At 50.7% G+C, this 25,088-nt stretch overlaps 10 protein-coding genes across 10 annotated transcripts; 6 read left to right on the forward strand and 4 right to left on the reverse strand.

Annotated features, from left to right (window-relative positions):
• Positions 1-52: 52 nt before the first annotated feature.
• PV06_10682 (uncharacterized protein) lies at positions 53-1,044 on the forward strand. Its single transcript, XM_016412255.1, has one exon. The coding sequence runs from the start codon at positions 128-130 to the stop codon at positions 821-823; it is 696 nt and encodes a 231-aa protein (XP_016257269.1). The 5' UTR covers positions 53-127; the 3' UTR covers positions 824-1,044.
• PV06_10683 (uncharacterized protein) lies at positions 691-2,659 on the reverse strand. The gene has a single exon (XM_016412256.1). The coding sequence runs from the start codon at positions 2,547-2,549 to the stop codon at positions 1,035-1,037; it is 1,515 nt and encodes a 504-aa protein (XP_016257270.1). The 5' UTR covers positions 2,550-2,659; the 3' UTR covers positions 691-1,034.
• Positions 2,660-2,790: 131 nt separating this feature from the next.
• PV06_10684 (uncharacterized protein) lies at positions 2,791-4,223 on the forward strand. The gene has a single exon (XM_016412257.1). The coding sequence runs from the start codon at positions 2,846-2,848 to the stop codon at positions 4,046-4,048; it is 1,203 nt and encodes a 400-aa protein (XP_016257271.1). The 5' UTR covers positions 2,791-2,845; the 3' UTR covers positions 4,049-4,223.
• A 432-nt stretch (positions 4,224-4,655) lies between these two features.
• On the forward strand, positions 4,656-6,675 carry PV06_10685 (uncharacterized protein). The gene is made up of 4 exons (XM_016412258.1): positions 4,656-4,948; positions 5,006-6,120; positions 6,184-6,284; positions 6,335-6,675. Exons 2-4 carry the CDS (start codon positions 5,116-5,118, stop codon positions 6,339-6,341), a joined length of 1,113 nt encoding a protein of 370 aa, XP_016257272.1. The 5' UTR covers positions 4,656-4,948; positions 5,006-5,115; the 3' UTR covers positions 6,342-6,675.
• Positions 6,676-7,506: 831 nt separating this feature from the next.
• PV06_10686 (uncharacterized protein) lies at positions 7,507-8,810 on the reverse strand. The gene has a single exon (XM_016412259.1). It carries the CDS (start codon positions 8,566-8,568, stop codon positions 7,600-7,602), a length of 969 nt encoding a protein of 322 aa, XP_016257273.1. The 5' UTR covers positions 8,569-8,810; the 3' UTR covers positions 7,507-7,599.
• A 455-nt stretch (positions 8,811-9,265) lies between these two features.
• On the forward strand, positions 9,266-10,526 carry PV06_10687 (uncharacterized protein). The gene is made up of 2 exons (XM_016412260.1): positions 9,266-9,449; positions 9,526-10,526. Exon 2 carries the CDS (start codon positions 9,579-9,581, stop codon positions 10,455-10,457), a length of 879 nt encoding a protein of 292 aa, XP_016257274.1. The 5' UTR covers positions 9,266-9,449; positions 9,526-9,578; the 3' UTR covers positions 10,458-10,526.
• Positions 10,527-10,718: 192 nt separating this feature from the next.
• Positions 10,719-11,517, forward strand: PV06_10688 (uncharacterized protein). The gene is made up of 2 exons (XM_016412261.1): positions 10,719-11,288; positions 11,371-11,517. Exons 1-2 carry the CDS (start codon positions 10,905-10,907, stop codon positions 11,485-11,487), a joined length of 501 nt encoding a protein of 166 aa, XP_016257275.1. The 5' UTR covers positions 10,719-10,904; the 3' UTR covers positions 11,488-11,517.
• Positions 11,518-11,528: 11 nt separating this feature from the next.
• On the reverse strand, positions 11,529-14,958 carry PV06_10689 (uncharacterized protein). The gene is made up of 5 exons (XM_016412262.1): positions 14,205-14,958; positions 14,008-14,107; positions 13,329-13,952; positions 12,692-13,275; positions 11,529-12,637 (listed from the first exon to the last, which is right to left on the reverse strand). The coding sequence occupies exons 2-5, from the start codon at positions 14,069-14,071 to the stop codon at positions 12,005-12,007; spliced, it is 1,905 nt and encodes a 634-aa protein (XP_016257276.1). The 5' UTR covers positions 14,072-14,107; positions 14,205-14,958; the 3' UTR covers positions 11,529-12,004.
• A 2,195-nt stretch (positions 14,959-17,153) lies between these two features.
• PV06_10690 (uncharacterized protein) lies at positions 17,154-20,915 on the forward strand. The gene has a single exon (XM_016412263.1). It carries the CDS (start codon positions 18,534-18,536, stop codon positions 19,023-19,025), a length of 492 nt encoding a protein of 163 aa, XP_016257277.1. The 5' UTR covers positions 17,154-18,533; the 3' UTR covers positions 19,026-20,915.
• PV06_10691 (uncharacterized protein) lies at positions 20,796-25,048 on the reverse strand. Its single transcript, XM_016412264.1, has 4 exons — positions 24,679-25,048; positions 24,495-24,628; positions 22,616-24,444; positions 20,796-22,566 (listed from the first exon to the last, which is right to left on the reverse strand). Exons 1-4 carry the CDS (start codon positions 24,740-24,742, stop codon positions 21,276-21,278), a joined length of 3,318 nt encoding a protein of 1,105 aa, XP_016257278.1. The 5' UTR covers positions 24,743-25,048; the 3' UTR covers positions 20,796-21,275.
• Between the last annotated feature and the right edge of the window lie 40 nt (positions 25,049-25,088).

Consider the following 25,088-nt stretch of genomic DNA (forward strand, 5'->3'; position numbering starts at 1 on the left):
TCTGGCCCTTTCTCACCTGCGCCCACGGTCCATTTACTTTTCTTGAAACTGTGCAGCCTGTTACAGGATACGTATCTAGAGGCGTATCAGACAAAGACACAGGCGCCATCATTTTATTTTTATTTTCATGCCCATCACACAATACTCGCAGATCCGACCTGGTCTCGCTGTCTCGATAGTATTGAAAGCAGATCAAAAGACCGGTCGTCAGGTCCAAGGCACCGTCTCGCAACTCCTCACCCGTCACAACCACCCTCGAGGGATCAAAGTGAAACTCACGGACGGTAGAGTCGGTCGTGTCCAACATCTCCTACCCTCCTCCAACCCCCAATCTCTTCAGACCCATACGGCCAGCAGAATGACCTCGAACAACAATAACAACAATCCATGGCAAGACGCACCCAGCCAGGGTAACCCTTTCACGGCGCAAGATTCTCCCTCTCAGCAGGGAGCGGCGCAGTCGTACTACAACCAGTCCAATAATTCTACTCAGCAGCAGTACCCTCCGCGACCGAACCAGGCCTGGCAGCAGCAAGAACCGTCATCACAACAGCACCAGCAGCAGCTGTACGGCGCGCATCATGGCCTCGCTCAACCCCAGGGCAACGATCAGCTTTTGGTAGGACAGGGCGATAGAGCGGAACAAATTGAGCATATGCAGCAGTACGAAGCGAGTGCTCCTCAGAGTCAGGCCGATCTAGATCAGGCGCAGTTACAGAAAGAGTTTCCAAACATCGATGGGAGTCTAATTGCTGCAATATATAACGAGCGCCCGGGAAATCTGGGCGAGGTGCGAGAGCTGTTGCAGGAACTGAACGCGTGAGGCGTAAATCTTGGACATGAGAGTGTCAAGAGAGAGACAGAGAAGCGCCGGCTGATTGATACCTTGATACTCCATATAACTTGACGACGTTATGAAAGCAAGTACCGGAGCCTGCTGTAATGTACTTGTCCGTGTGAGCATTTCACTCGTACCAGTAACCGCACTGGTGGATGTACCGTAAATTCTCGCCCTAGGGATTTTTTATGGAACTTCAAAAAGGCATCGGCTTCTTCGCTAGGCCTTGAACGAGATCTCCAAGAAGATCTCTCTTTCTTTTCCTTCTTCGCTCGGCATCGTCTACAGCAACATCGATGTCCTCAGTCCCGTTGCCAGCAGTCCATATGGCTGGCTTCTTGATTCCGTGATCCCCGTCAGCATCGATTTCTTCATAGTCCTCGTCTTTCATAACAGGTTTCCATGCACAGATCCGTCCGTCGCCGTGTGCCGTATACATCTCTATCCCTTCGCCTAGCGGTGCTCCAACACGCCATATCATACTGTTGATTCGTCCTCCGCTCGTCAGTCTGGAGATATTACTTGTCCCACTGCCTCCTATGCCAGTCCTAGCCCGTTTGTTGGAAGCTTGTACCTCGGCGATTTTGACTCCTTCTGTCCGCAGGATCTTGAGCATGTGGCCCTCTCGAAGATGGTGTTGAAAGATCATACCCCGGCCGTCGTCATTCGGCCAAAACAGGCTCTCGCGTCCTGGTAGACATGTGCCAGGTGGTGAAATTAAGGGCTTCAGCTCGCCTTGCCGTTCGTTGCGTATTCTGGGCCCAAAGTGCACGAGGTCGTTTCTACCACTTGCAGCATCCCAGATGCGTATTCTTTGGTCGTGACCAACTGTGACAAGTTTGTCGCCACTCGGCGTCCATTGGACACTTGTGACTGGGCCATTGTGTGCCACCGCATTGAAATCAAGATGGAGACTGCTTGGGCGTGCACCTAGACCGGTGGACGGAATCTCGCCTACGATACCAACTGCATCGTCGAGGTCCAGCGAGGCGAAAGAAGCGTTGGCGCGGCGAATGTCGAAAAACAAAATCTTGCCGTCAGTGCTGCCGGAGCAAAGGACGTGTGAGGTGCGTGGCGACCAGCACAATGAATAGATTGCACCATTGGGTCCGGAGAGAGAGTGGGTGCTCAGGCCAGAGCGAAGGTCAAGAAGGCGAATGGCCGGGTGCGCTGTGCCCACAGCTATCAAAGGTGACGAGTCCGGTAGAGGCGAAAGTGCGTGTGCGTAGGGGATGAAGTCTAGCTCAAAGGTGTGGATGGGAGTGAGGTTGCTGGGCGTGATGGATGTGAGTTTGAGCGTCTTGTCATAACTCGTGCTTATCAGAGTGGTTGGAGTGGGGTCGAATGGGTAGATAGAGAGAGAGGTGAGTGAGTGTGTATGTGACGAGGGTGCGCCACGAGGGAGAGTTGTTAGAGGCTTATATGTGGATGACGATTCATGAGGCTCCTCGAGATCCCACAGACGGATTGTGGAGTCGGCACCTCCAGAAATTAAATAGCGACCTTCATGCTGGTCAATCGTCAAGCAATTGACGCCCGCTTGGTGAGCTATTGGCACATCTGCGTTGTCGGAGGTTGCGTCAGGCTTTGTATAAGAGAAGGTAACGTCCTTGTCGTTGGCAAGACTATTGAGCAATGCCCAGTTATGGTGTCGGCAGAAGGCTGCTGTTGACAGCGTGCCCAGGCGCTGAGCCAGGCGATGTTGAGTCATGCATCAGTTCTAATCCCACATTTGCTCACCTGAGCAATGGAATCTTTCCACAGAATTGAATCCTGAGGAGCGTCCTTTTGAAAATGAAGGATGGAGTAGGCAGAATCGACTTTCGACCGCGATGGACGCAAGTGACGTCTGAACAGCCATCAGTGCAGATATAGTTCACCCAATTGACTACGGTCGACTATATATCACTTCAGTCCGCAAACTGCAGGACATGTTTGCCATGTGCTTTGATCGCTGCCACATACGACCGATCACTCAAGTATCGACATCCGGTCATTGTCTGAGAGATGGTGTTGGAGTTGCATGTATGGGGTCCAGCATTTGATCTGCCGTCTATCGATGGCCAGTGTTTGGCCACCATCTACTATTTGCGAAAAGTTCTTGGGGCTCCCGGGAAAGCCTGGGTTCTGGTCCAGTCTGGCGAGCCTAGAGTGAGTCCATTCAGGGAACTACCGGTTCTCAAACACGAAGAAACATGGGTGGCAGGCTTCGGCAACATAGTGTCATACCTCAGAGATGTGTCAGAGGGACGGTGGGATCTTGACCAACGCCTGAGCGATACCCAACGAGCAGATTGTGCGGCATTTTCCTCCTTTGTCGAATCCCGCGGGCAACCTCTCCTCGATTTAAGCCTCTACGTAAGCAGCGACAACTATTTCAATACCACAAGACCAGCTCTCGCACAGATACTGCCATGGCCAAACAGTTGGGTATTACCACACCAATTGCGAGAACGTGCTAAGAAGAGGTCCGATCATCTCGGGTTGAGCAGTCTTGATTTGGACAATGCGCAAGAAGATCAAAAGGAGGACGCAGGCCTGGCAGCACATATTCCCAAGTCATTACGGAAACCTAAGCAGACCGTTACTTCGCTGTTGGGACGCAGCACGCAGAGAAACAAGTTTCGACTCGATGCCGTCACAGCAGAATTCCTCGAGCCTCTGGCGGAAATGCTCGGTGACAAAGAATTCCTCCTTGCGGGACAGGAAAGCAGCCTGGACTGTCTGATATTGGGATATTTGGCTTTGATGCAAAGACCTCGAATGCCTCAGGCTTGGATCAGAGACACCTTGCGGACCAAGCATGCAAGCCTAGGACGATGGGCAGAAGATCACATCCATCAGGTGTTTGGAGAATCTGCCCTGGAAAGCACGTCGGTGTCGCACAGGCAAAAAGACCGGAGTATTGTTCAGGTGGTGCAGTCGATCGTCGAGGTATTCATTGGCTCGATGCCCGTCATTGGAGGTGGTTATACAGTGTCGGAAATCAGTCCCGGAGACGAGAAAGGCCTTGCGAGGTATAAGCAGAAGCAAGTCAGATTGGCGAAACTTCAGCGCAGAAGAGACATGTATGTACAGATGCTCGCCTCGACCATTGCAACCACAGGTTTGGTGGGATGGCTTTGGTACAAGGGAGTGATGCTGGTTCCTCACAGAGCCCCGAAAGGACGCAGTTTTGGGCCGGCCGGATCTTTGTTCGGACTCACCTGAGCTGTGTGAGTGTCACAATTGTAGGCTGTATGAGTAGTAATCATCATGTATATATACTGCCGGACGCTGCATTCCTTGTCCTGCATGTTATACATATAATTCTGGCGTACATGATGGCCAATATCACCATCAATTGTCCATAGGCTAATCGTGAATGGATGTAACAGAAAGTTCATGTATGTGGAGAAAACCAAAAATGAGGGCCTTGCTGTAAAAGGCCCCTGTCGATGATGTGATGAGTCGCACGGTGCGGATCTCACCCATGCCGAATTTGTGCTGATAGCTGCAGCCCATAATGCTGGCTGAGATACTGCGAGATATGGTTGAACGATGGAATGGTATTCATTCTGGTCCTTCATGTATCTAGTATGGTGTACTCTTTGTGCTCTTCAGAATGGGAAAAGGCACAATGTCTCCCAATCTTCAGATCGACCGGGTACCTGACAGATTGGGAGGATCACCCAATCATAATCTCAGGATTAGCCCCGGGTCCGCTTATCAATCAGCCTCTGATTGGTTTCGCGAGTCATAGCGATACGTCCAGTTTTTAAGGTCCTCATTCTGAATTCTCTCCGACCGTGCAGAATTGTAGTGGCAGTAACGAGGACTTTCTCCCTTCCTCCGCCTGGAGCGGAGTGGGATGTTAATTATTCGCATGTTACACGCCGTCATCCATCTTTTGTTCTGGTTCTAATCGAGTCATCATTTTGTCCTACACGTACATGAACTGAAGAAACTTGCTGGGACTTCTGTTTGCCTGGTTCTGAAGAATTCCACGTGCTCAACGATTGTCGAATCCAGTCCCTTGGGAACTCACATAATCGCGGGCCTCTCGCCGTGTTTCTAAGATCTTGAGACCTCCTAGAGACAAACATGTTGTACTAAGGCACTGCCTGCCAAGTGAGTTTAAGGTCCTCACTTGAGACTCGGTCGGAATTTGTACTAACATATATCTAGTCATATGCTGCATTGATTTTCCGGATCCCCCAGGTTTCAAGCCGATACGCAGCCTTTCCTGGCACCACAGCCTCCCCATAACACGGTCCTCTCCCTCTCAGTGTAGTGCCATGGCCACGTTGGAATCTTTCGCGCACCTACTCGCGCGACAGGAAGAGGCGGATATAACCCCAGCCTGTGACACTGGCAACGATTACGATGGTCGAATTGGTCTGCGGGTAGCCGCATTGTTCATCATCTGGGTCACCTCTTCGATAGGCTCATCTTTCCCCGTATTTGCGAACCGACATAAAGGCCTGAAGGTGCCTGAATGGGTCTTTTTCATATGTAAATTCTTTGGTTCGGGAGTCATCGTCGCTACGGCCTTTATCCATTTGCTTGCGCCGGCGGAAGATGCGCTCAGGAACCAATGTCTTACTGGACCCATCAAGGACTACACCTGGGTCGAGGGCATCGTCCTCATGACGATATTCGTCCTCTTCTTCGTCGAGCTGATGGTCATGAGATATGGCAACTTCGGGTCGCCGCATAGTCACGACCACGGACACGGACATTCGGATACCGACACAGAGTTGACGACGGCGAGTCGAGAAGCCTCCTACAAAGATCACCCAGCTGCCAACGCTCCACCTGCGCCAATCCACAACACCGTCTTGGGCGAGGATCACCTCGGCCACTCTAGAGAGCACACCGATATTGAAGAAGCAAGCGACCCGTCGAGCCTGGAAGACTACAAGACACAGATGACGGCCATCTTCATTCTCGAGTTCGGCATCATTTTCCACAGCGTGTTTATAGGGTTGACGCTGGCTGTCGCCGGCGATGAGTTCGACACTTTATTCATCGTCATCATTTTCCACCAAATGTTTGAGGGTTTGGGTCTCGGTTCCAGACTGGCCGTGACACCTTGGCCCAGGGACCGCAGGTGGACCCCCTATGTCCTGGCGCTTGCATACGGCCTGAGTACTCCTCTTGCCATTGCCATCGGCCTGGGGGTCCGGAAAACCTATCCTCCGGGATCTCAGACCACTCTTATTGTCAACGGCGTTTTCGATTCGATCTCGGCCGGTATCCTCATATATACTGGTCTTGTGGAGTTGATGGCACATGAATTTGTATGTCCCTTTCTTTCTCCATCTTTTCTTTTGGTCCATGACTGACTTTTTCTTGCCATACAGATGTTTTCGAGTTCCATGCGTAGAGCGAGCATTAAAACGGTCTTGTCGGCGTTTGGTACGATGTGTTTGGGCGCCGGCCTCATGGCGTTACTCGGCAAATGGTATGTTTTGCGGTTGGTTTATGATTCGGACATTGCTAACTATTCACCAGGGCTTAGATTCAATCGCTGGTGAATCCAGTCGAGATAATATAAATAATGATGATGATGAGAAATAGCCGAAGTGATGAAAACTTCTGATAGAAAATTCGCCATCCCAAATGCCCATTCCAACGGTTTCCTGGCGTTAGACGTTGGAAATGTTCACCATTTTGATGTCCCATGAGTCATGTTACGTTGCTGAAGTAGAGTTTGAATCCGATAAATGGAGGGTAGTAACGGCATTAGAGGAAGCATGACTGACGGTTCCTCTGTACCTTGGAATACTTGAGGAATAGATACTTAGGTGAATAAATATACGTCCAGATAGATATACACATACTTTTCCTGCTGATCTTCTTGTTGCGTACACTTTTTCCCTTTGCTGATTATTATGCTGCTGTCTTTTTTGTTCTCCTTCGAGCACAACATTTAACTTCTTTTGCCTGAATTCACAACATCGGTCATGATTCTCGTCCCAAAACCTTTGGCGCTTTGCTGTTACAGTTTTGCTTGTACCTTTACATTATTCGCGCCTTCCAATCATGTACAAGAATTGCTCACTTTATATACTCCGTAGAATTCTTGGTATGTTCCGAGTCGTCTTTTCCTCGGCCGATTCTGGCCAAGCCCGTTCCCTTTAGGTGGCTATGATTTCGCTACCTTCGCTACCCAAGGTAGGTAAACAGTAGACGGGGACAGTGAAGAATCTCGTCAAAGTCCATTCATGCGCGTCACTAATTAGACGACGAGGCATTTGGCCACCTATTTAAAAGACAGGTTGGTATTAAATTTTCGAGTCGATGAGAAAGAATGATGATGATTGATAAATTTACGTACCTGGAGAGCTTTTTATAAATCCCGGACCTTTCAGCCCGGGCTGGACTATATCTTGAGCCCAGCCCTAATTGGGGTGAACCCACCACCATTTAGTCGTTGCAATGGCACCCATGGCCGCTTCTCGTCGAGGCGACTTTAGGGCTTGGCTGCGGATCATCCATTGTAATATTGTACATCTCAAGCGTTGAGTCATAGTTACTCCCGCCTATTTCACACGTTAGTCACAGTTAAATAAAATCCAAAGAAAACAACAAAAAGATGGAGGGATTCACATACCGTTTACCCGCGCCTGTTTGAATTCCTTCACTTTGACATCCAGAGCACTGGGCACAAATCACATTGCGTCAACACCACTTTCTGGCCATCGCAACGCTATGTTTTTATTAGACAGTCAAGTTCTTCCTTGTCTCGTCTCGATCGGTGGCGGCGAGTCGCACTCTCAAGCAAATCTCTTCTCCTGATCGAGTATCCCGAATAATCTGGTATTCTCGACGTGGCAATTCTGAAGATCCTGTGATGAACATTGTTTGTTGGTATCCGAAGTGAGGTTGGAATATACAACCTTGTGGTTTATGTGATTTCCTCTACCGTTTGACGATGGTCTGCATCCAAGTTCGGACAGGATCTCCGAGGCGATACATTCGTCAGACGACGGTAGGCCGCGCATACTCGCTATGATCATGGCCGCTTGTGCACACGATGTACTATTTGACCAGGGAGCGTTGTTCTCGTGGTGGCTCGGTGACGTGTTGGAGTGGTTTAAAGTATGGTAAGTGTTGGTCTGAGTATGTCTGTGAGGCGTCGTCACACTCGACTGCTCGTCGTCGTCGTCCATGTCTACCGTACCATCATCGGAGATCGGTGAGGCAGAGCGACTTCCGCCGAGGACTGGACCAGGAACACTGGAAGTCTCATCGTGTGTTGTCGACGGTTGTTGACCGAACCGAGGGTAGTTTCCGTATGACGACGAGGCGGCGGCCAAAAGTTCGGCACCAGCCAGATCGCGTTCGTCGCGTTCGGATTTCACGGAAGTAGTCGACGCCTCGTATATCTGCGGCGGCGAGGGATATTGCTGTTCACTTTCCTTGGTGGTCATGTTTGGTTGGTTGTAAGAATATTGCAGGGTTCCGTTTCCGTGAGCGCCCGCCGTCGTCGTTGACCCAGGGGCCAAAAGTGCTTCGAGCTCTGCGTTTCTTACTCGCAAGGCGTGGATCTGTTCTCGCAACAAACGATTCTCGTCGGCAACCCGTCGCGCGGCTCGTTGAACTTCTTCAGTCGCCTTGACGCCATGAGCCTCGAAGTCTCGGACTTTGCGCTCTAGGTCGCTGATGTATGTCTTCCGCCGAGCTCTGGAAGCACGTTGGTTCAGCGTGTTTCGATTTGGAGCTGAAGACGATATAGAAGACATGGTTACTTCAAGTGATCACTGCTTTTTGAGGATCGAAGTGGTACACTGATGATGTTGTGTTTTGTGTTGAGACCAGGATTTGGTGATTGTTAATCAAGGCTAGGGTGGGATGATGAGATTGTTGGTTTTTGTTTACCGTAAAGATCTCTCCTTGCAATCGTGAAATGGACTCTTATTGTGTAGTTGTTATCGATCACACGAGGAAAAGAACACGTCAAGGGCTAAAGAAACAGTGGTCAGTGTTGATTGTTGCGAAAGAAAATGTTTTCAGCAACGAAAATTGGACTGACATCTCCTCCTTGTCTGATTGGTCATCAAATACGAGGCTGAACTTTCGGGCCTTGGCCGAAGCGAGGCCGTTTATGAACGCTCCACCCAACAACCATGACAACAAAACCTGTCACTCTATGAAAGACGAATTCTGGTACGTCAGTGAGATGTTAATGACTAGGGAACTGGTATACGACGAGATTCTTGAAAACCAGACAGGAGTAAGTGTATTATTCAGCCTCAAAAATGAGGGTACCCGTCGGAGGGGCTCACGGAAAAGACTTGACGATCTACAGCTAAGACCAAAATACTCCACCGTAAATATACGGTCGTCCAAATGCTCAAGAAGTTGTACATTGGAGACACTTGCTGCACGCTTCGTGACAAATTCTGTAAATGTCAGATCAATAAAGAATACTCATTGAGTCAACCCCTACAGAACCAATTTTCGTATTGGATTACTATTCCTTCCTTATTGCCAAGCTCGCTCTTCGTGCCGCTCCACGGGGTCTGTCGGTTGGGTGGTGTGCCTTGCGCCTCGCGCCTCATCAGACGAGATGGGCGTAAGCCAATGATCAGCCAGCCGTGACACCCCTTGGATCTCGATAAAGGTTGGTACCGGACTCAGTCCTTGTTTTCTCTCTTTCCATGGAAAATTTCTTAGAAAATACCTTACCCAATTCACAGTCCATTGTTGTTTTACGAATCTCAAACCCTAGCCGAGAAGTTCCTACCAAGCCATGGACAAGTCGACGGTATACCAGGCCGTCAACAATGGCTACTCTTCCATCGCATTCGAAGCCTACAAGGGCTCAAATCCATCGCAGACCTCCAAGAGCGCCAATATCGCGGCCTTGTTCGGCTACTCTGCTCAAGACCTCGCGACGCTCCCAGCCGGCACCAACCTAGGTCTTTCATGTGGCAACCCTCTCGCCACGGCGAACCTGCAGCCATCGGAGACGATGCTCGATCTCGGCTCCGGGGGTGGATTGGATTGTCTCATTGCAGCGAACCAGATTTTAAAGGCCGACCCAACCCCAAAGGGCAAAATATACGGTGTCGACAGAAGTACCAAGATGATTGAACTCGCCAGACGGAACGCAGTCAAGGCAGATCTACCCAAGGGACTGGTTGAATTCGTCGAGGCGCCCATTACTCGGATCCCCCTCCCAGACGCCTCCATCGATCTGGTCGTGAGTAACTGCGTCATCAATCTCGTCCCGGATGAGGACAAGCCGAGGGTCTTCAAAGAGATCTACCGACTCTTGAAACCAGGTGGACGCGTGGCCATCAGCGATCTGCTCGCCCTCAAGCCCATGCCGGATCATGTCCGAAAGGATGCAGCGTTGCTCGTCGGCTGTGTCGCCGGGGCGAGTTTGGTGGACGAGTACCGGCGCTGGATGGTCGATGCGGGCTTTGAAGAATCTGGAATTGCGTTTGTCAACACAAACAAAGATCTCAACGTCTATCATTCACAAGACGCCGAGGTTTCGTGCTGTGGATCTGCGAGTAAAGCTTCTTCCAAGGCCGCTGTGGCAGACCGGGGAAATGCCGAAGAGTTGGATTTTAATACTTGGGTCGCTGCGTATCAGATATACGCTGTCAAGGGTACATCATAGGTCTGAACTGAGTATGAGAATACGTAGATTGTAGTCACAGTGGATTTGTTATTATACCCAACTTTTCGCTTGGGTCCGTATGGCGAGCGAGGAATACAAATGTAATGAATTCAATGGTGCCTTAATAGGTACTCGTGATGGTGGTACCTATCTGGGACACTAACACGGAGAACGGCATTAACATTAAGTAATCCGACATAATCATACATTTCTTCCCCTCCAGTGACATAGCATGATCATTTTGTACTCATACAGAGTAGCACATACTCTCTTTCCTCGTATTCAAGAATAAAAGGCCATAAAAGTAAATTCCAACTTGTTCAATTTCTCGGAGAATATACATAAATATATAAAGACCTCACAGGGTCCATCCACGACCTACAACACACACAAACACACACACACAAACGCCTACGTGCGTACATACTTACATGACTACCAGTAGCCATGCCACTCTACGACGTCGAACACGTCACGCCCCTTACTCCCGACCAACAAGCCACTCTCGCCCAGGCCATCACCGACCTACACGCGAGACGGTTCAAGACTCCCAAAACTTTCATAAACGTGCGATACACCGACGTAAGCGACCAAGTTGTCTTTCGTGGCGGCAAACGGGTCAGTTATAATCGCGTGGTTGTACGCACGAGGCAGGGAGAACGGCGCACCAAAGAAATCTACGACGACCACGCCCGGGACATCATCAAGGCATGGGAAGGTGTCGTCGTCGGCCCGGGACCCTCGCCGGGTGATCCGAGCGCGTCGTTGAGGACGGTGTGGATCATGGGGGCGTTGACGACGGCCGTCGAGTGTGGGATTGCTAGACCAAAGGTACGTCAGGTTTTTTTGACCGTGAGGCACGGCTTATACATGCATCAAGTCGTACTGAAATCAGACCCCAAAAAAATTCTAGGTCGGCGACGAAGACAAGTGGGTGGAAGAAAACATGGATGAATTCAAAAAGTTGGCAGCATCAGGGGACACCGATTTCATCGACCTGCTTCATGAATTAGAAGCGAATGACGACTAAAACTCCTTGGGAAATTGCAAAATCCAAAATGAAAATCCAAATGAAAAGAAAACTTGGATCCGTCATTGCTTCTGTCCAAGTTGCTACTACCGGGCCCAGAGATAAACCACAGTATACATACGCATGGTCGCAGCCCAAGCACATCCTCGTAGACGCCCAAAGATTGTTCAGTGACAACAACTCTTTCGCATTCAATCCCCTGTCCCTCTATCCCATCCTCCAGGAGTGGTCCTCGTGACCTTGCCACAGAGAGGAAAAGTGAAAAAAGGAGGCTCGCCCAGCGAAGCACCATTCCATGAAAACAATATGTGTGCTAATGGAAGACGTACAAAGACATGCCTTTGAGTGAAGGGATAGCCGTGTCCTGATCCGTAAATCCCGATGCCGACCGATACTTTTCTTATTGTTGTTCTTTGACTCTCATCACGATAATCATATCCTCGTACAACCATGAATCGTCGCAGATGCCAACTGGGTACAAATAACATTGCACATTCATAGAAAACATGGCTCTCTTTCAGTAGGATCGTCCGTACATGCCGCCAGCAGCCGGAGTATGAGGAGACATGAAGCCCCCCTGGGAGCCCGGGGGAAGCGGCTGTCGGGGAGCGTTGGGACTTGATGGGGGCATTTGTGGTCGATGGAACATGTCGACCAGCTTTCGCCCGACCATGGGCTCAATCTGAGTACCATCTCGGGCGATCTTGACTTCGCGGTTGGTGTTCCAAGGATTCCTCAAACCCCGTGTCCTGTAGAAGGGGAGTCTGTCCGTGGACATCCACTTGATCTTGAACGGCTTGCCGAATGTTTGTGGGGTACTGGGACTCGCCGACTCGTATCCTTCGCCAGATGCGTTTGCGGCGTCGTCATCTGCGTTTTGTTCTTCTTGTCCGGACGAGGCACTCTCGGCTTCCCAGAATATGGTCCCCCTCGAAGAGTCGTCAATGATTCGCCCTTTGGGGGCGGTAGCAGTTGCTGGTGTGGTGATTGTCAATGGAAGATCAGATGGGCTGGGGTCTCTGGTTTCGGCCCTTGGTTGATAGTCAATGGTTGCCGCAGACTCTTCATCTATCGCCGACTCCATTCGAGCATAGCCGAAGTATTCACCAGACTTGTTGGCAGAAAAGATGAGGTATACATTTTCCGCAGACTGAAGGGAGCACTGTCAGTTTCCTCACACTCGCATCTGTCAGGTGCTTCTTACCATGTAAGCTTTATTGAGAGCATCTTCATTGTGCGCTTGAGTGGCCCATATACCGCTGTGTACACTGCGCTCCAGATCTTCGATTGTCAAGCTTTTGACCACAAAAAACTTTTCTTTGACTTTTTCTATACTCTCTGGTTCCGAGGTCACTGTTGCACCCTCGACCGTAGCATCTTGCAAGCCGAGCTCGTCCTGCTTGCTCGTGGGTTCAGAAGTTTCGTCGGGTCGCACAGCTGCGGTCTGGCTCTGCGATTGGCCTGATGTTGTCGTCGAAGAGCTGCCGCGGCGCAGTCTACAGACAAGTCGAACGCCTTGGAACCGAGAGTCGTGGAAACGTGTCATCGCAGCTGCACAACTGGCTTCGCTCTTGTAATTGACGAATGCGCAGTTGCTCTTCGAAATTAGAAAGACGCTTTCAATATCGTCCGTGGCATTCTTCGAGAAATGATCTTTCAGGTCTACGATGTGCGTTGCGGGAGGTAGGTTGCCAACCCATAGTGCGTGACCTGATTGTCTCGGTTTTCTGGGTGGTCCTCTCAGGGCTGATGTCTGAAGTGAGGAATTAGAGCTTGTCCTCCTGACAACTGCGATATTCGGTCAGTATGGTTTTCACTTGAATGTCAGAGTTCATTCATACTTTGATTATGATGTTGCTGGTAGAAACCGTGCTGTGGGGATTGTGTGAGGCTGCTGTCCACTCGTAACTGGGGAATGGGATACGCAGCTGCGATTCTCGCTGCATAGGCGGTCGCGTAGGCAGGGTTAGTGAAGGCTTGAGAATACGTCCCTTGTTGGTGATGTTGAGGAGGCGCAGTAGATTGTGGCATCATGGGTTGCTGCATCAGATAGCCCTGGCCTGGTTGCTGGAAGGCTTGGACAGCCCCTTGGCCGGAGGAAAATTGCGTGTATCCCACATGCGGCTGTCGTTGGGGAGTTCCCGACATGAAATGCATGGGATATTGCTGTCCGGGCTGTTGAGGGTAATTTCCAGCAGTTTGGCCAGCAAATTGCGCACCCTGATTGTACTGAAACATCATCTGGTTTGCGACAGCTGGAGACTGGTACTGGTGAGGATAAGAGGGCTGTTGGAATTGTCGCATTTGGGGGTCTGGCAATGCGGCTGCCATGCCAGACATGTCAAGAGCGCCAGCGCCCGGGAAATGACCCATGCCAAAGGCCTGTCTAGGGTATTGTTCGAACTCCATGTTAATCAACTGTGCTGCTTGTGGTGGACTTGAATGCGTATGTTGTGGAAATGAATCTAGGGCAAGGTTGTCAATTGCAATGCCAAAAGAACGGTTGGAAGGAAAGCGAACCTCCGGGATTTTCTGGATGTTCGATCGCAGCGAGATTTTGTCGAGGAGGAGGTTCATCCCCCATCGCTAAACCCTCGAATAAAATAGGAAGGGTGTAGTACTGTTGGATCCAGAAGAAGGCCATGTGTTAGTCCATCTTGCTTATGCATGCTTGACAACAATATGATGCGAGACACAAACACCTGAAATAGACATACCTAAGCTCTAATGTGCAGACGATCTCCTGTCGAGCAGGAGGTAGGCTGAGCACGGATCAGGAGGTCCCGAATGGTGTTGTTGGGTTGTTCAGAAGTTGTCGACAGTGTCTTTCGTCCCTCAGTATAGATGATCGTATGTGGTCCAAAGAGGAAATGAAACAAGTAGGTCGGCGCCAAAATTGGAAATCCGACGTGGTCAACAAGGATGATCAGTATGTTTCATAGGGCTAGATGAGGAAGGCTTGTCGTTCGTGGCAATGTCGAGGAAGAGCGTTTGCAAGATCATTGGTTTGGTCCAACGGTGCGAGAAAGGTGAGATTAATAACGGGATTTCTATCCAACAAGGTCTCAAATGTGGCCTGACCGGCGTGGGAGGTTGTGACTGGCGGCAGTCGCTATGCACATTATATTAAAGTCGAGTGGAACCTAGCAAGTAAAATTCGCGAATGGTACCAGGGTCTAGGGAGCTGGTGGCCAACATACAGTAGGCTTCGTGATTGGGAAAGACTTGAAATGGGATCCTTGAGCGTGGAGTAGGCGATCCCGATTGTGTGAAGAAGCCAGCAATATGGGAGGATACGGACAGTGCTCAAGCTAAGGGGGAAAGCGTCAGGAAAATGCCGAGAGTTGTGAAGGGAAGAGGGAATTAGAGGTGAATTCGTAGTTCGTACGCGCACTGGAGTCACCGACTGTCCCGGGAACGGTGTCTCCTTCTCGGATTCGCAAAGCAGAAGACACGGCCAGTCCAGATGGAAGGATTGGTTGGAATAATGATGCGGTACCAAGGCGAGGAAAGGAAGGGCAAGGCAAGGCCCGAGAAAGTCAAGCGCGGATAACAGGACATGCGGGTACTCGTCCTGTGAAATGACATGAACCAGAACCCAAGTGGAAGCTGATCTGGACCCGGCAATCTGCCTCTCCCTTTGGAGCGGACGGAGTCCTCTTTCGCACAACAAGGCCTTGAAACCTTTCCTTGATTGGTCTTGACCGAAGCAAAGGCGTTCGTCACGACATCAGCTTCTCTCCACGTCCATGGGTCGAGCAGCAGTTGTGGCGGTGCTCAATCTCAAGGCTTCGGAACTATGAGCCGGGTTGGGTTGGTAAGTTCGCACTCGTAGCGACTGTGTCCCACAGCGTGTCTCAGAGGTTAACGAAAAGCCAGAAGCTAAGGCCGCAAAAAGCACTGAAAGAACAGCTTTCTCTCGTACTCGTAGACAGGGCTCGGACTGTGCGACTCGGAAAGACATGGAAATGTTCAAACTGGGAAGCAAAATTGCCCATCAGTGGGTATCCACTTAGCCACGAGTCGGCGATGTGGCGATATTCTCAGGGTCTTGCAAGCCACACACCTAGTTTCCAGTATGAGGCCTTCTTCGATTGGTTAGATAGTACCAAGCTTGTCAGTCGCTTAAGGACAAAGGTCGATGATATCTCGCGTTAGTCTCGCCCATGGTTGGAGCAACGACACCTCGATGGCTGTCCGGTCCACAAGTTGGCAAGACTCGGGCCCTATAAGGCGCCAACAGCTCATAGTGGGATGTGGAGGTGCAGGAATACGGTGCGACTAGAGTGAAAGCGGATGGGGAGTCTCCTAAAGTGCCGCAACAAAATCCATGTTTTTTTTTCAGCTGACATAGGCACAGATGGGTATGGGATGGGGCCGGAGGCTGTATTGGATGCTTTTAGGACGTTCTGGATTCCGCCGATCTTGCACAGAGAGGGCATAGCATGAGGCGCTGATTGCCAAGCGCGGTGGGATGAAGCCACATTTCCAACTCACGCATCCTGATCCTGCCGCGGCCTCTGTGGCATTCTGGCATTCGGATACGCATCGTAGACATCTCGTCACCCCCACGTGAAAGAAGAAAACCCAAATCTTGCGCCAAACGCACACGACAGTTGTCGAGTACATTCGTGAAGACAATGTGCCTGTAAGACCGTGGACAGCTCGCAGCGCGGACGGGCCTGGTGATCAGCGCTCTGTGGACACTGTAAAATCTCTCTCGTAATATGCACCGTCGTCCTTTGGGGAGAGATCAGCACATGGATCCATTGCACAAAAGTGAGGCCTTGTCATTTTGGGAGACTACCAATGTGACCGTGACTATCAAAGGACGTGTTGAAGCATACGAGTATTCGGACGGGAAGACGTGACTGTGCAATGCGCGGCAGGGGATCCTGGCCCATGTCTGAGACTGCATACTGGTATGCATCTCAAACTTCTTAGAAACGGTCTCGTATTATTATTGTACTTGCTAACCATGTACATGGGTTCTCACGGCTTGTTCCCTGGGATGACAGATACTGCCCAAGCTGGCGGGTGCATCCCTCCTGGTGGATGCAAATAATAGGATAAGCAAACAGGAACAAGGCGTTCGTATCGTAGCCTGCAGCGGCATGACGAACGTTTTGCATCATGTTTACGCCGTTGGATGACAGTTATGAACGCAACACAAAGTTATTGTTAGCAGCGATGCAGGTACAGGATGCTGATCTTTTCAAACACGGGAAGATCGCTGTATCATTACGCTCGTGACCTGGCTAGAGACGGCAAAGCCATGTCTTGGGTATTTTTGGCAGGCTCGGTGGCGAGAAGTTGTTCGATAGGCATTGTCGATCAGTACAGATAAGTAGCTTGTAGGCGAGGGACAAGAACAGCGCGCTGGTGGGAAAAAATCGACCCTCGTCTAGATGGGCTCTGCGAGACCCTGGCTGTGGCTGAGCAGGCGTAGGCCTGTTCCCCAGACTTTCCGGGTAGGATGGAATTTTCGAGACTGAAGATGGAATTGTTGTGCAATATCCATGTCCCGAAACAGTCTAGCGCCTGTTCTCGGAAAAAAGTACCACCGATGGACCCTGAAATTGCGTCATCAGCCTTGTTCTTGTTCCAACCTCAGTTCTTGTATGGCTTCGTCGGCTTCTTGGGCTTCTCCCATCTTCTTCATTTTCCCCATTCTGACAACATCGGCGTGTCGATCACTTGCGCCTTAGGAACTGATGAGCCCAGACACATCCTTTGTATTCCTCTCTTCTGGATATCCCTGCCTTTTTGGATCTAAAGCTTTCCACAAATAGCCCAATCGGCCTGCGTCACGACCAACGGCTCCCCTCCAAGAAAGCAAGCGAGGTTCTTCTTCGAGGTGTGAACGGATCCTTGACCTTCTTTGAGGCTTACAACTGCAAGACCACAGAATAGTGCCTCGCAAGAGGCATTAGTGGCCCCGCTGGACGCGAAAGCATCCAGCTGCTCCGGTCACACACCACTCCCACGACGTCCATTTGAGCTCTACTCCAGTGAACTTCTCGCCACCTACCATTTCTGTCTTTTACACGAAGTCTAGTACCTAAGTGACTTTCTTGTCTGCTCTGAGGCTTCCACGGCCGCTCCGATGGCGTTGGATCTAAGTGGAATAACATTCTGAATAACCCTGGTAGTCGGCGCCGGACAGGAAGAAAAAAATAACTTCATACTCAGGGTCTTTCGGAGATGGATACCCGCTCCAACAATTCGGACGTTCCGAAACTGGTCCCGTCAACCCGGCACATTGGGAAGTGATCGCTGCCTAGGATGCACAAGCCACACTACCTCGTACCTCGTAACCGCTGGTCTTCGATGGAGGGTACTTTCGACAAGGCTATCCAGACCAAATGATACCACTTCGCTTACAGAAGTCACACCAACAACGTTGTCATGCCACTTTCGGTAAGAAATCTTAGCGGGCCGAAGCGATCTACTTTTCAACACCAAGAAGCTGTCCCAATAATGTCTCAAAGTGCCACTTCAGCTCACGGTGATCTGGCTAGAATACTGCAACTTGAGTTCTGACTTGGTGGCGAACATCCAAGCTCCATCAACGGCTTGAGAGAAATCCCTGTCGCAAGATGTAATCGTGGACTCTGAAACCCTGAGGACAGAAAGTCGCTCATTAGCTACCTACCTTTTGAGTACTCGTAGGCTGTCATTACTTGATGGTCTCTGCAGCGTTTGAGTCTAGGAAATCGACTCTCCGCAATGGAGCCCGTCGGGCGTTAGCCGAGGTCTTCTCTGCACTCTGAATGGCCTTTTGTTGTGTCAGAGGTTCGACAAGCGAGACCAATTAGACATCTCCATGTGCTCAAGGAGATTTCTCAACCATCACGAAGCGACAATCACATAGATCTTCCTACACCACTCGTGTCGTGCCAGTTCTCAAGTGAATTCACTGTTCTTTTGCTATTCAACAAGATTGATTCGGCGCTACAGCATCGCCTCCTCTCTGGCTAGTTGGATCAGGAATACCGGCACACCATAGCGCCTTCGACCTATTTCACGCGGACCCCCTTGATCTCATGGGTCTGAAGTTCCCAAACCCACACTGGCACTGCCTTGATCCTTGCTTGTTAGTTGCAAGACATGCCTATAGGTTGAAGCCAGGCAGCATAATCTGGGTCGGCCCTTTCATGTTTGTCATTCCTCAACGGCTTCTTTGGGTCAGCCAATGGGAGATTCCCTCTGTCATCGTCAATTCTCACCCTATTTACCGACAAACAATGAAAACGAGTCGATCTCTGATTTCCATCAGGCACTGTCCACGTTTCCCCTCCCGTGCAGGCGACCTGTCACACTATAACCACTTGCAGCGAGCTCAGGATGGCGTTCTTGGAATCCGACTGGTGTTTCACGCCGTCCAGCATTCGCCCTCCTTGCTCAAGGCACCCTTGAACTGGCGAGAGGTATCACGATCACCGACCTCTGCATTACGCACAAAGCTATACTTACTCCCCCCTCCAATTGCCATTCGCAATAGGTATACGGTACCTTTGCAAAAGGCACACAATTGAGAGACTGATAATTTAGTCGTTATTCCTGTCCTTATTAGTGTCTCGGTGCTCGTCGTTCACAATATTCTCAAGAATGTCTCTTGACTTGTTTGGGTTCTGTCAGTTACCATTTCAACTCACACTGATACTAAGAAATGACACGACAGGTTCAAGGGGTACATCAGTGAAATTTACCTGGTAGGAGCCTTGTGAGTAATGCAGAGGCGGGTGTGCGTAGTACCTATCGCCCCTTGAACCCCTGGCAGTATACTATATCTGGCAATTGACTCTGACTCTACACTGTCTATCCAGGGACAATCTTTCAAGTCGAGCACACGGGAAGCCGCCTGGGTGAGTGTTCATGGCTGACCCACCGCCTAGACAACTAGCTGCATAGTTAGCATTTGCATTCAAGGCACAGGTAACATTCGAGAGAGTGAAGGAGCATTCTAATTATCGATGACATGGCTGTGGACGAGAGTTTGTGCCCTTCTATTGGTGCGTATCCTCAAGATTTTCTGGGACAACTGCCGAAATGTCGCTTGCTTTCCATCCACCCAGATTCGCATCCCGTATACTTGCAGGTGAGCACTGTGTCGCATGGGCAAATAGCACCGTGTGATGACCCTGGAGCTTGCATCTTGAATGGAGTACAGTGTGCTCGGCCTTTGCCCGTGCTTCTGCGCGGACGGTGAGGTCTCATGTTGGAAATTAAGCCGTGATCACTCTGCACTGCCCGAGAACCAACCCGGACTGACATGTTGGGGGGGAGAAAGGTGTGCGACTGGAGCTTGAAGAGCTCGTTCTGCGGTTGCCACTTTTGGCATCCACCCGCGGCGTACTACATCTTGGGCCCTTTTGTACGCCGAAGACCGTCAATGCAGCTCAGGGTGTGTGAACGAAGGTCCCCCGAGGGCGGCCTGCGTGCAACGCAGAGAGACACCAGCTCGTGGTATGAGTCCCCAGGGTTATCGACATGGTCGATATGCTATGGACACTTGCACTACGCGCGCCGGTCTGATAGCCGGACCATCATGACAGGAGCCCATGATCAGGAGGTGAGGACCTGCCCCCTGTCCGACCACTAATTTCTCGTTCGTGCAGGCTCCCCCTTCGTCTCCGGTGCCTCACGGTCACCAGGAAGACACCTTTGGGAGTCGCTCAAATTCACCCGAAGGTTTTCTTCACCTCACGGCTCTGAAAAGTTGTCCGTCGCCTTTCCGTCGCTGTCGAAATCTCCCCCCTGACCCTGCATTGGCGTCACCACCAGACGCCCAGCTACGACCGTGGGCGCTTGTTTGGCCCAGTACACGTGGGTCATAGGTCCCCCATGAGAGACAAGAAAAAAAAGGAGAATGAGTACTTTGGAGTAGCACACATGCCGGGGGGGTGTTCTTTGTAGGAGGGGGACGGGAGGGAGAGGGAGAGACAAGCGAGAAAGACGGCAGCATTGCTTGCTTCTTCTTCTTCTTCTTCTTCTCCTCTCTCCCCGAGAGCGTGTAGCAACCAGATCGAGCGATAGCGGTGAGCATATTCTGCATTGAACCGACACACTCGTTCGAGGCGATGGGTGTTGCGCACACCCGCCTCTGCATTACGCACGGCGCCATCTACTCTGTATATATCGCTGGAGTTACTTGCAATGTTCGAGGGGTACATCGGTGATCTGTACCTGGCAGGGAGCCTTTTGTGCGTAATACTTATCGCCCAAGAAGAGCAAGAGCATTACTACCCCGGGGAAAAACACTTCATACAACTTCAAGCTTAAGCACAGTGACAAACACAAGTTTCCTCATCATACCCAAGGTGGTTATTATCTGCTTCTCATGGAGCATGTCCTATTACATACGACAGAGCAATGTGTTTCAGCGCAATATTAAAGTCATACCAATACCCAATGGTTCATATCGGTCTGACCTCTTTCATAGTCCTTCCTGCTTTCCTATCCATAACCCATCTCCTACTCCCGACAGTCAAAATTCGTCGAAGCGACCAAAGCTTTTCAAAAGGGCCACACAGGTTTCCACCCCATCTGGCCCGTCACAATCCAAACGGCCATGCTCATCACAGTGAGTAACCTAGTCATTGCAATCATCAGAAACATTTTTGTCATAAGTCCGTCTTGCTTCCCAAATACATGACCTTGGCAGGAAAGACTAGGGAATCCCCCAATCTTGGGCGCTCACTGGGTAGGGACCTGCTCATTTCTCCGAGAGTGTCACACAGAATTGGTATCGCAATGTCAATCTCGACCTTCGACCGATAACGGTTCTATCGTTCACCTAGACCCGTCACCTTTCCGGCAAATCTGGCGCCAGCACTACCGCGTTTTTGCAGCCGGGTATGGCCATCCGAGGCCAGCGGCGAGACTCTAGATCCCATGATCGGTAGAGGGCCAAGCGTGTCGCCATGACCGCCATTTGTTGTCGACCGAGTGGTTCGCTGTTCAATATACAGTTGCGCAGCTGATGACAATGGTATTGCAGGCGGGTCTGTAGGGATTTCTGCCCCATTTTGAACAAGCAACTCCGCCATAGGGAAAGCCTTGACCGTCGGGGCCGGAGTAGCTGAGTGAGATGAGACTGGACGAGCAGGGTCGGCAGCTGCCAATGCGAGAAACACCGCATGAGTATTTCTCGAACGGTCATGTGCGTTGACGTTTCCCCGCTGGGCGATTCCTTGCAAAACCCCCTTCATATCATGCTTCTTGATCGATGTCAGCAACATGTCATCGGCGCTTCCATATTGCGACACAGGATCAACGTAGGCTCGCTGCACATATTTCGACGTGATGAACTTCAAGCGTTGCTCTCTTGTGGCAGTCGGCCCGGGTTTCAAGGCTTGATCCAGCAAAGACTCCCAAACCGTGTTGCTGATACGGTTGCCGATCAGCATCAGCAGTTCGACGATATCGTTGGTGAAGGAATGAACATCCAGGGTGAGAGACCGGATCTTGGAGACGTGAGTGCCCAAGGACCGATGAATACCTCCACATTCAATGCACAGGATAATACCCAAGTTCAATGACACCCATTCCACCTTGGAGGTAGAACCACAATCAGCGCAGGATTGATTTCCTTGATCGTGATTTCTGATTTGGTCCAAAAGCTTGGAAGGATTCTCATCGTAACTATTGCTGCTTGTTCTCATATACGTAGGTCGAGCACCTACAGTGATTCGTCGTGAAACTCCAGATCCATCAATTCGCTGAGAATAGCCGTGAGGACCTGATTGCGAAGAGCTTTTGCCTGTGAGGACATGACCATATTCACGTCCAGCAAGGTCTTTAGAATTTTGTTGCGAGGTGCGTCCACCAGCTTCAAAGGCGTTCTGCAAGGCGTTATTGATTGCATTGATCCAGTTGTTCATTTCATCTTCCGTCGTCGCTTGATAAACCCTCTTGTACTGAGGAGTAATGACCTCGAAGCAAAATCTCCTCTCGGCATCGCGAGCCATTCGAACCGAAGCCATTCTTAGATCGATGGGGTCTCGATGAAGATCTAATTTATCCTTCCAATTGCTGTATTCGGAGAGCTTTCCTTGGTCAAGCACAATCCAAAACCTAGACCATGCATGTTAGACGCGGACGACATCAAGGACGGCATACTCACTTGTGCCAGGCTTGCTTGTTGATGCCCTTGGGGTCGATATGAGAACCAGGCTTGCTCAATGCCCACAGCAATCCTTCCTTCTTGTGTAGCCCATTGGAGGATTTGTCAGTAGTTGATATTGAGCTCTCATCGAGGTCGCGAATTCCTTTGAATTTGTTCGGTATTGGGACTGCTGATGAGGCTCCTGGGGATGTAGACAAAGCAGCGGCCGAAATACCTTGTAGAGTTCCTGAGGTGGCTGGAGATAGCGTGTTGACAGAGGATCGACCAAACTGTGAGCTGGTGCTGTCTGCTCTACTCAAATCTGTGTCCGACGTATACCCAGTCTGTCCATTCTGCACTGATGGCTGTGAATTTGTGCTTGTCAAAGGCTGGTAGGGAGGGTCACTCTCTATAGCGTTGGGTCCATTTTTTTCTAGGTTCCGACGCTTCTCTTCTCGTTCGGTTCGTTGGAGATTGTACTCTTTGTCGGCATCACTGACCTCTTTTACGAGGGCCTCCAATTGTGGTGTCAGGCTTTCAACCTTTTTGGCTGCTGCAAGGAACGAATGCGCCTGACCATCAGCATACTTGGTCAACTGCGAGAGGAGTTCTTGCTCTTTGCGTCCGCCGTGAAGATCCTGCATGAAAGTTGAATAGTCGAATCGTTTCAACTCGAAGTTCTTTTTCTTGTTCTGGTACTTTGAGTCGCTCTCTGCTCGTTTTTTATCTTTCAAAGAATCCTGCCGCTGGCCTAGATATCGGCTAACATACGCGTAGTAATCTCGACTTTCATCCTCAAAGTCCTTCTTTTTGGCATCGGCCTGTTTGATGTCGAGGTTGTAGAGTTTAGATATGGGGTCGATAATCTGTTTCTGCAATAAAGAGCTGTTCTCTTTTTCATACTTTAATATTCTTTGCGCAATGTTGGTGAAGTAGTGGTCAAGAGCCGGCTTGAAAGCAGTAGCATTGGAAGCGGAGGCCTCCTGAAGCGCCCGGAGAAACTCTGCCATTGCTTGGTTGCACTCGACCTGCGCTTGTTGAGCCGCCTCTGCCTTCTTCAGGACTTTCTTCACCTGGACCCTCATATTACCAGTCTTTTGCTCCAAGGACTTCATAGTCGCTCTGAAAACAGGGCCATCTTCGACTGCACTCACATCCTCCCCCGGGCGTGCACACTGGACATCGATCACAGGGATGGAGGGCGCACTGCTGGAAGCTGTGACACTGGAAGCAGTCGTGCTAAACTCGGTGGCCAGCACGTGTGGAGACGGTGGATTTTGCAAATCTGCACGATCCTCCGAATCACTGATCGCGGACTGGTACGACTGACTTGAAACCATGCGTCTTTGAGGGGGAACCTGAAGCTCTAGGTTCGGAGATGCCAGCGGTGTTGCGGACGTCACGGCCGCATTATTGACCCAGAAAGTGAAAGATGCAAGTGTATTCAACCTGTGAGCCCTTGAATCGTACTCGAGGAAACTGCAACAGTTGCGCCAGCCGCCACCCCTGTCCTCGTACGGCTTTGGAGGTTTCCATCTCCAGGTCCACTCGTAGGTGATGACGGGAGTTCCACTCGTCGAGAAGTCGCCGATGAATTGTACATTGGAGTTCTTGTGAAGGTTGGGGTCTGCATGGAATTCCCGTGTCACCAAGGTATCCAACTCTTTGGCATTCGCGGCATAGGCGAACGTCAGGCCGGAGATGGTTGTGTCGACTGCGGCTGTCGCTGTGGAGGGAGTAGCGGGCAGAGGCCCCGAGTTCTGTCGCGTCGTGAATGTGAACCGCACATCCAATTCGTCTTCAAGGTCTAGTCTGGGTAGGAAGAGAAGGCCCGGGGCCTCAGGATCCTGGCGCACTTGTCAACATGGCATCTAAAGAGCATCGCGGCCTAACCCACCTGGACATATGAGATTGGCCTGTAGTCAGCCGCGTCCAACTTTCCAACCAGCCGGGTCGCAGGGTATGCATTTGGAACAGCGTGTAGCACAACTTTCCGTCGGCCATTGCTGACGACAAGGGAGGTGATGGACACTGGGGAGCGTGAGCAGCCGGTGCAAGAACAAAAAAGCAAGGGGACATACGGCGTCCTTGATCCTTCAAATACAGAATTGACCCGTCGTCAATTCGGCTGCCGATATTCCCCATGGCTGTCAGCCTGCATCTGGCTTGGGGTCAAAAATCCGCCAGGACAGGCGTCTAATTCGTAAATCGCGACCCTTTCTTAGAGGTGCGTATGCGTATGTGGGCTGAAGGATGTCGGTCCTGGGCAATGATGTCTGACGGACGAATATAATGAGTGGATGTGAATGCAGAGACGACGGAAAATGTGTACAGGCTGATGGATGCTGAAGGTAGATTATCGTGTTTGGTTCTCAGTGAGAATACAATAATACAATGGTCATGAGGACCAACAGTTAATGCGGCTGCGACAGCGACTGCGCCTGCGCCTACGACATTTGGCGACGTGCAGCATATCGAATCCGCAGCGGCG

Source organism: Exophiala oligosperma (assembly GCF_000835515.1).
Source record: "Exophiala oligosperma strain CBS 72588 unplaced genomic scaffold supercont1.15, whole genome shotgun sequence".
NCBI lineage: Eukaryota > Fungi > Ascomycota > Eurotiomycetes > Chaetothyriales > Herpotrichiellaceae > Exophiala > Exophiala oligosperma.

Excerpts from the sequence above, each read along its gene's own strand:
- PV06_10682 (XM_016412255.1), top strand. The coding sequence starts at position 128 with ATGCCCATCACACAATACTCGCAGATCCGACCTGGTCTCGCTGTCTCG.
- PV06_10683 (XM_016412256.1), bottom strand. The coding sequence starts at position 2,549 with ATGACTCAACATCGCCTGGCTCAGCGCCTGGGCACGCTGTCAACAGCA.
- PV06_10684 (XM_016412257.1), top strand. The coding sequence starts at position 2,846 with ATGGTGTTGGAGTTGCATGTATGGGGTCCAGCATTTGATCTGCCGTCT.
- PV06_10685 (XM_016412258.1), top strand. The coding sequence starts at position 5,116 with ATGGCCACGTTGGAATCTTTCGCGCACCTACTCGCGCGACAGGAAGAG. Across the intron at positions 6,121-6,183 it reads AGTTGATGGCACATGAATTT|ATGTTTTCGAGTTCCATGCG; the intron begins GTATGTCCCTTT and ends CTTGCCATACAG.
- PV06_10686 (XM_016412259.1), bottom strand. The coding sequence starts at position 8,568 with ATGTCTTCTATATCGTCTTCAGCTCCAAATCGAAACACGCTGAACCAA.
- PV06_10687 (XM_016412260.1), top strand. The coding sequence starts at position 9,579 with ATGGACAAGTCGACGGTATACCAGGCCGTCAACAATGGCTACTCTTCC.
- PV06_10688 (XM_016412261.1), top strand. The coding sequence starts at position 10,905 with ATGCCACTCTACGACGTCGAACACGTCACGCCCCTTACTCCCGACCAA. Across the intron at positions 11,289-11,370 it reads GTGGGATTGCTAGACCAAAG|GTCGGCGACGAAGACAAGTG; the intron begins GTACGTCAGGTT and ends AAAAAATTCTAG.
- PV06_10689 (XM_016412262.1), bottom strand. The coding sequence starts at position 14,071 with ATGGGGGATGAACCTCCTCCTCGACAAAATCTCGCTGCGATCGAACAT. Across the intron at positions 13,276-13,328 it reads CCAGCAACATCATAATCAAA|TTGTCAGGAGGACAAGCTCT; the intron begins GTATGAATGAAC and ends CGAATATCGCAG. Across the intron at positions 12,638-12,691 it reads CTCTCAATAAAGCTTACATG|TCTGCGGAAAATGTATACCT; the intron begins GTAAGAAGCACC and ends TGCTCCCTTCAG.
- PV06_10690 (XM_016412263.1), top strand. The coding sequence starts at position 18,534 with ATGGGTCTGAAGTTCCCAAACCCACACTGGCACTGCCTTGATCCTTGC.
- PV06_10691 (XM_016412264.1), bottom strand. The coding sequence starts at position 24,742 with ATGGGGAATATCGGCAGCCGAATTGACGACGGGTCAATTCTGTATTTG. Across the intron at positions 24,445-24,494 it reads GGCCAATCTCATATGTCCAG|GATCCTGAGGCCCCGGGCCT; the intron begins GTGGGTTAGGCC and ends CAAGTGCGCCAG. Across the intron at positions 22,567-22,615 it reads AACAAGCAAGCCTGGCACAA|GTTTTGGATTGTGCTTGACC; the intron begins GTGAGTATGCCG and ends TGCATGGTCTAG.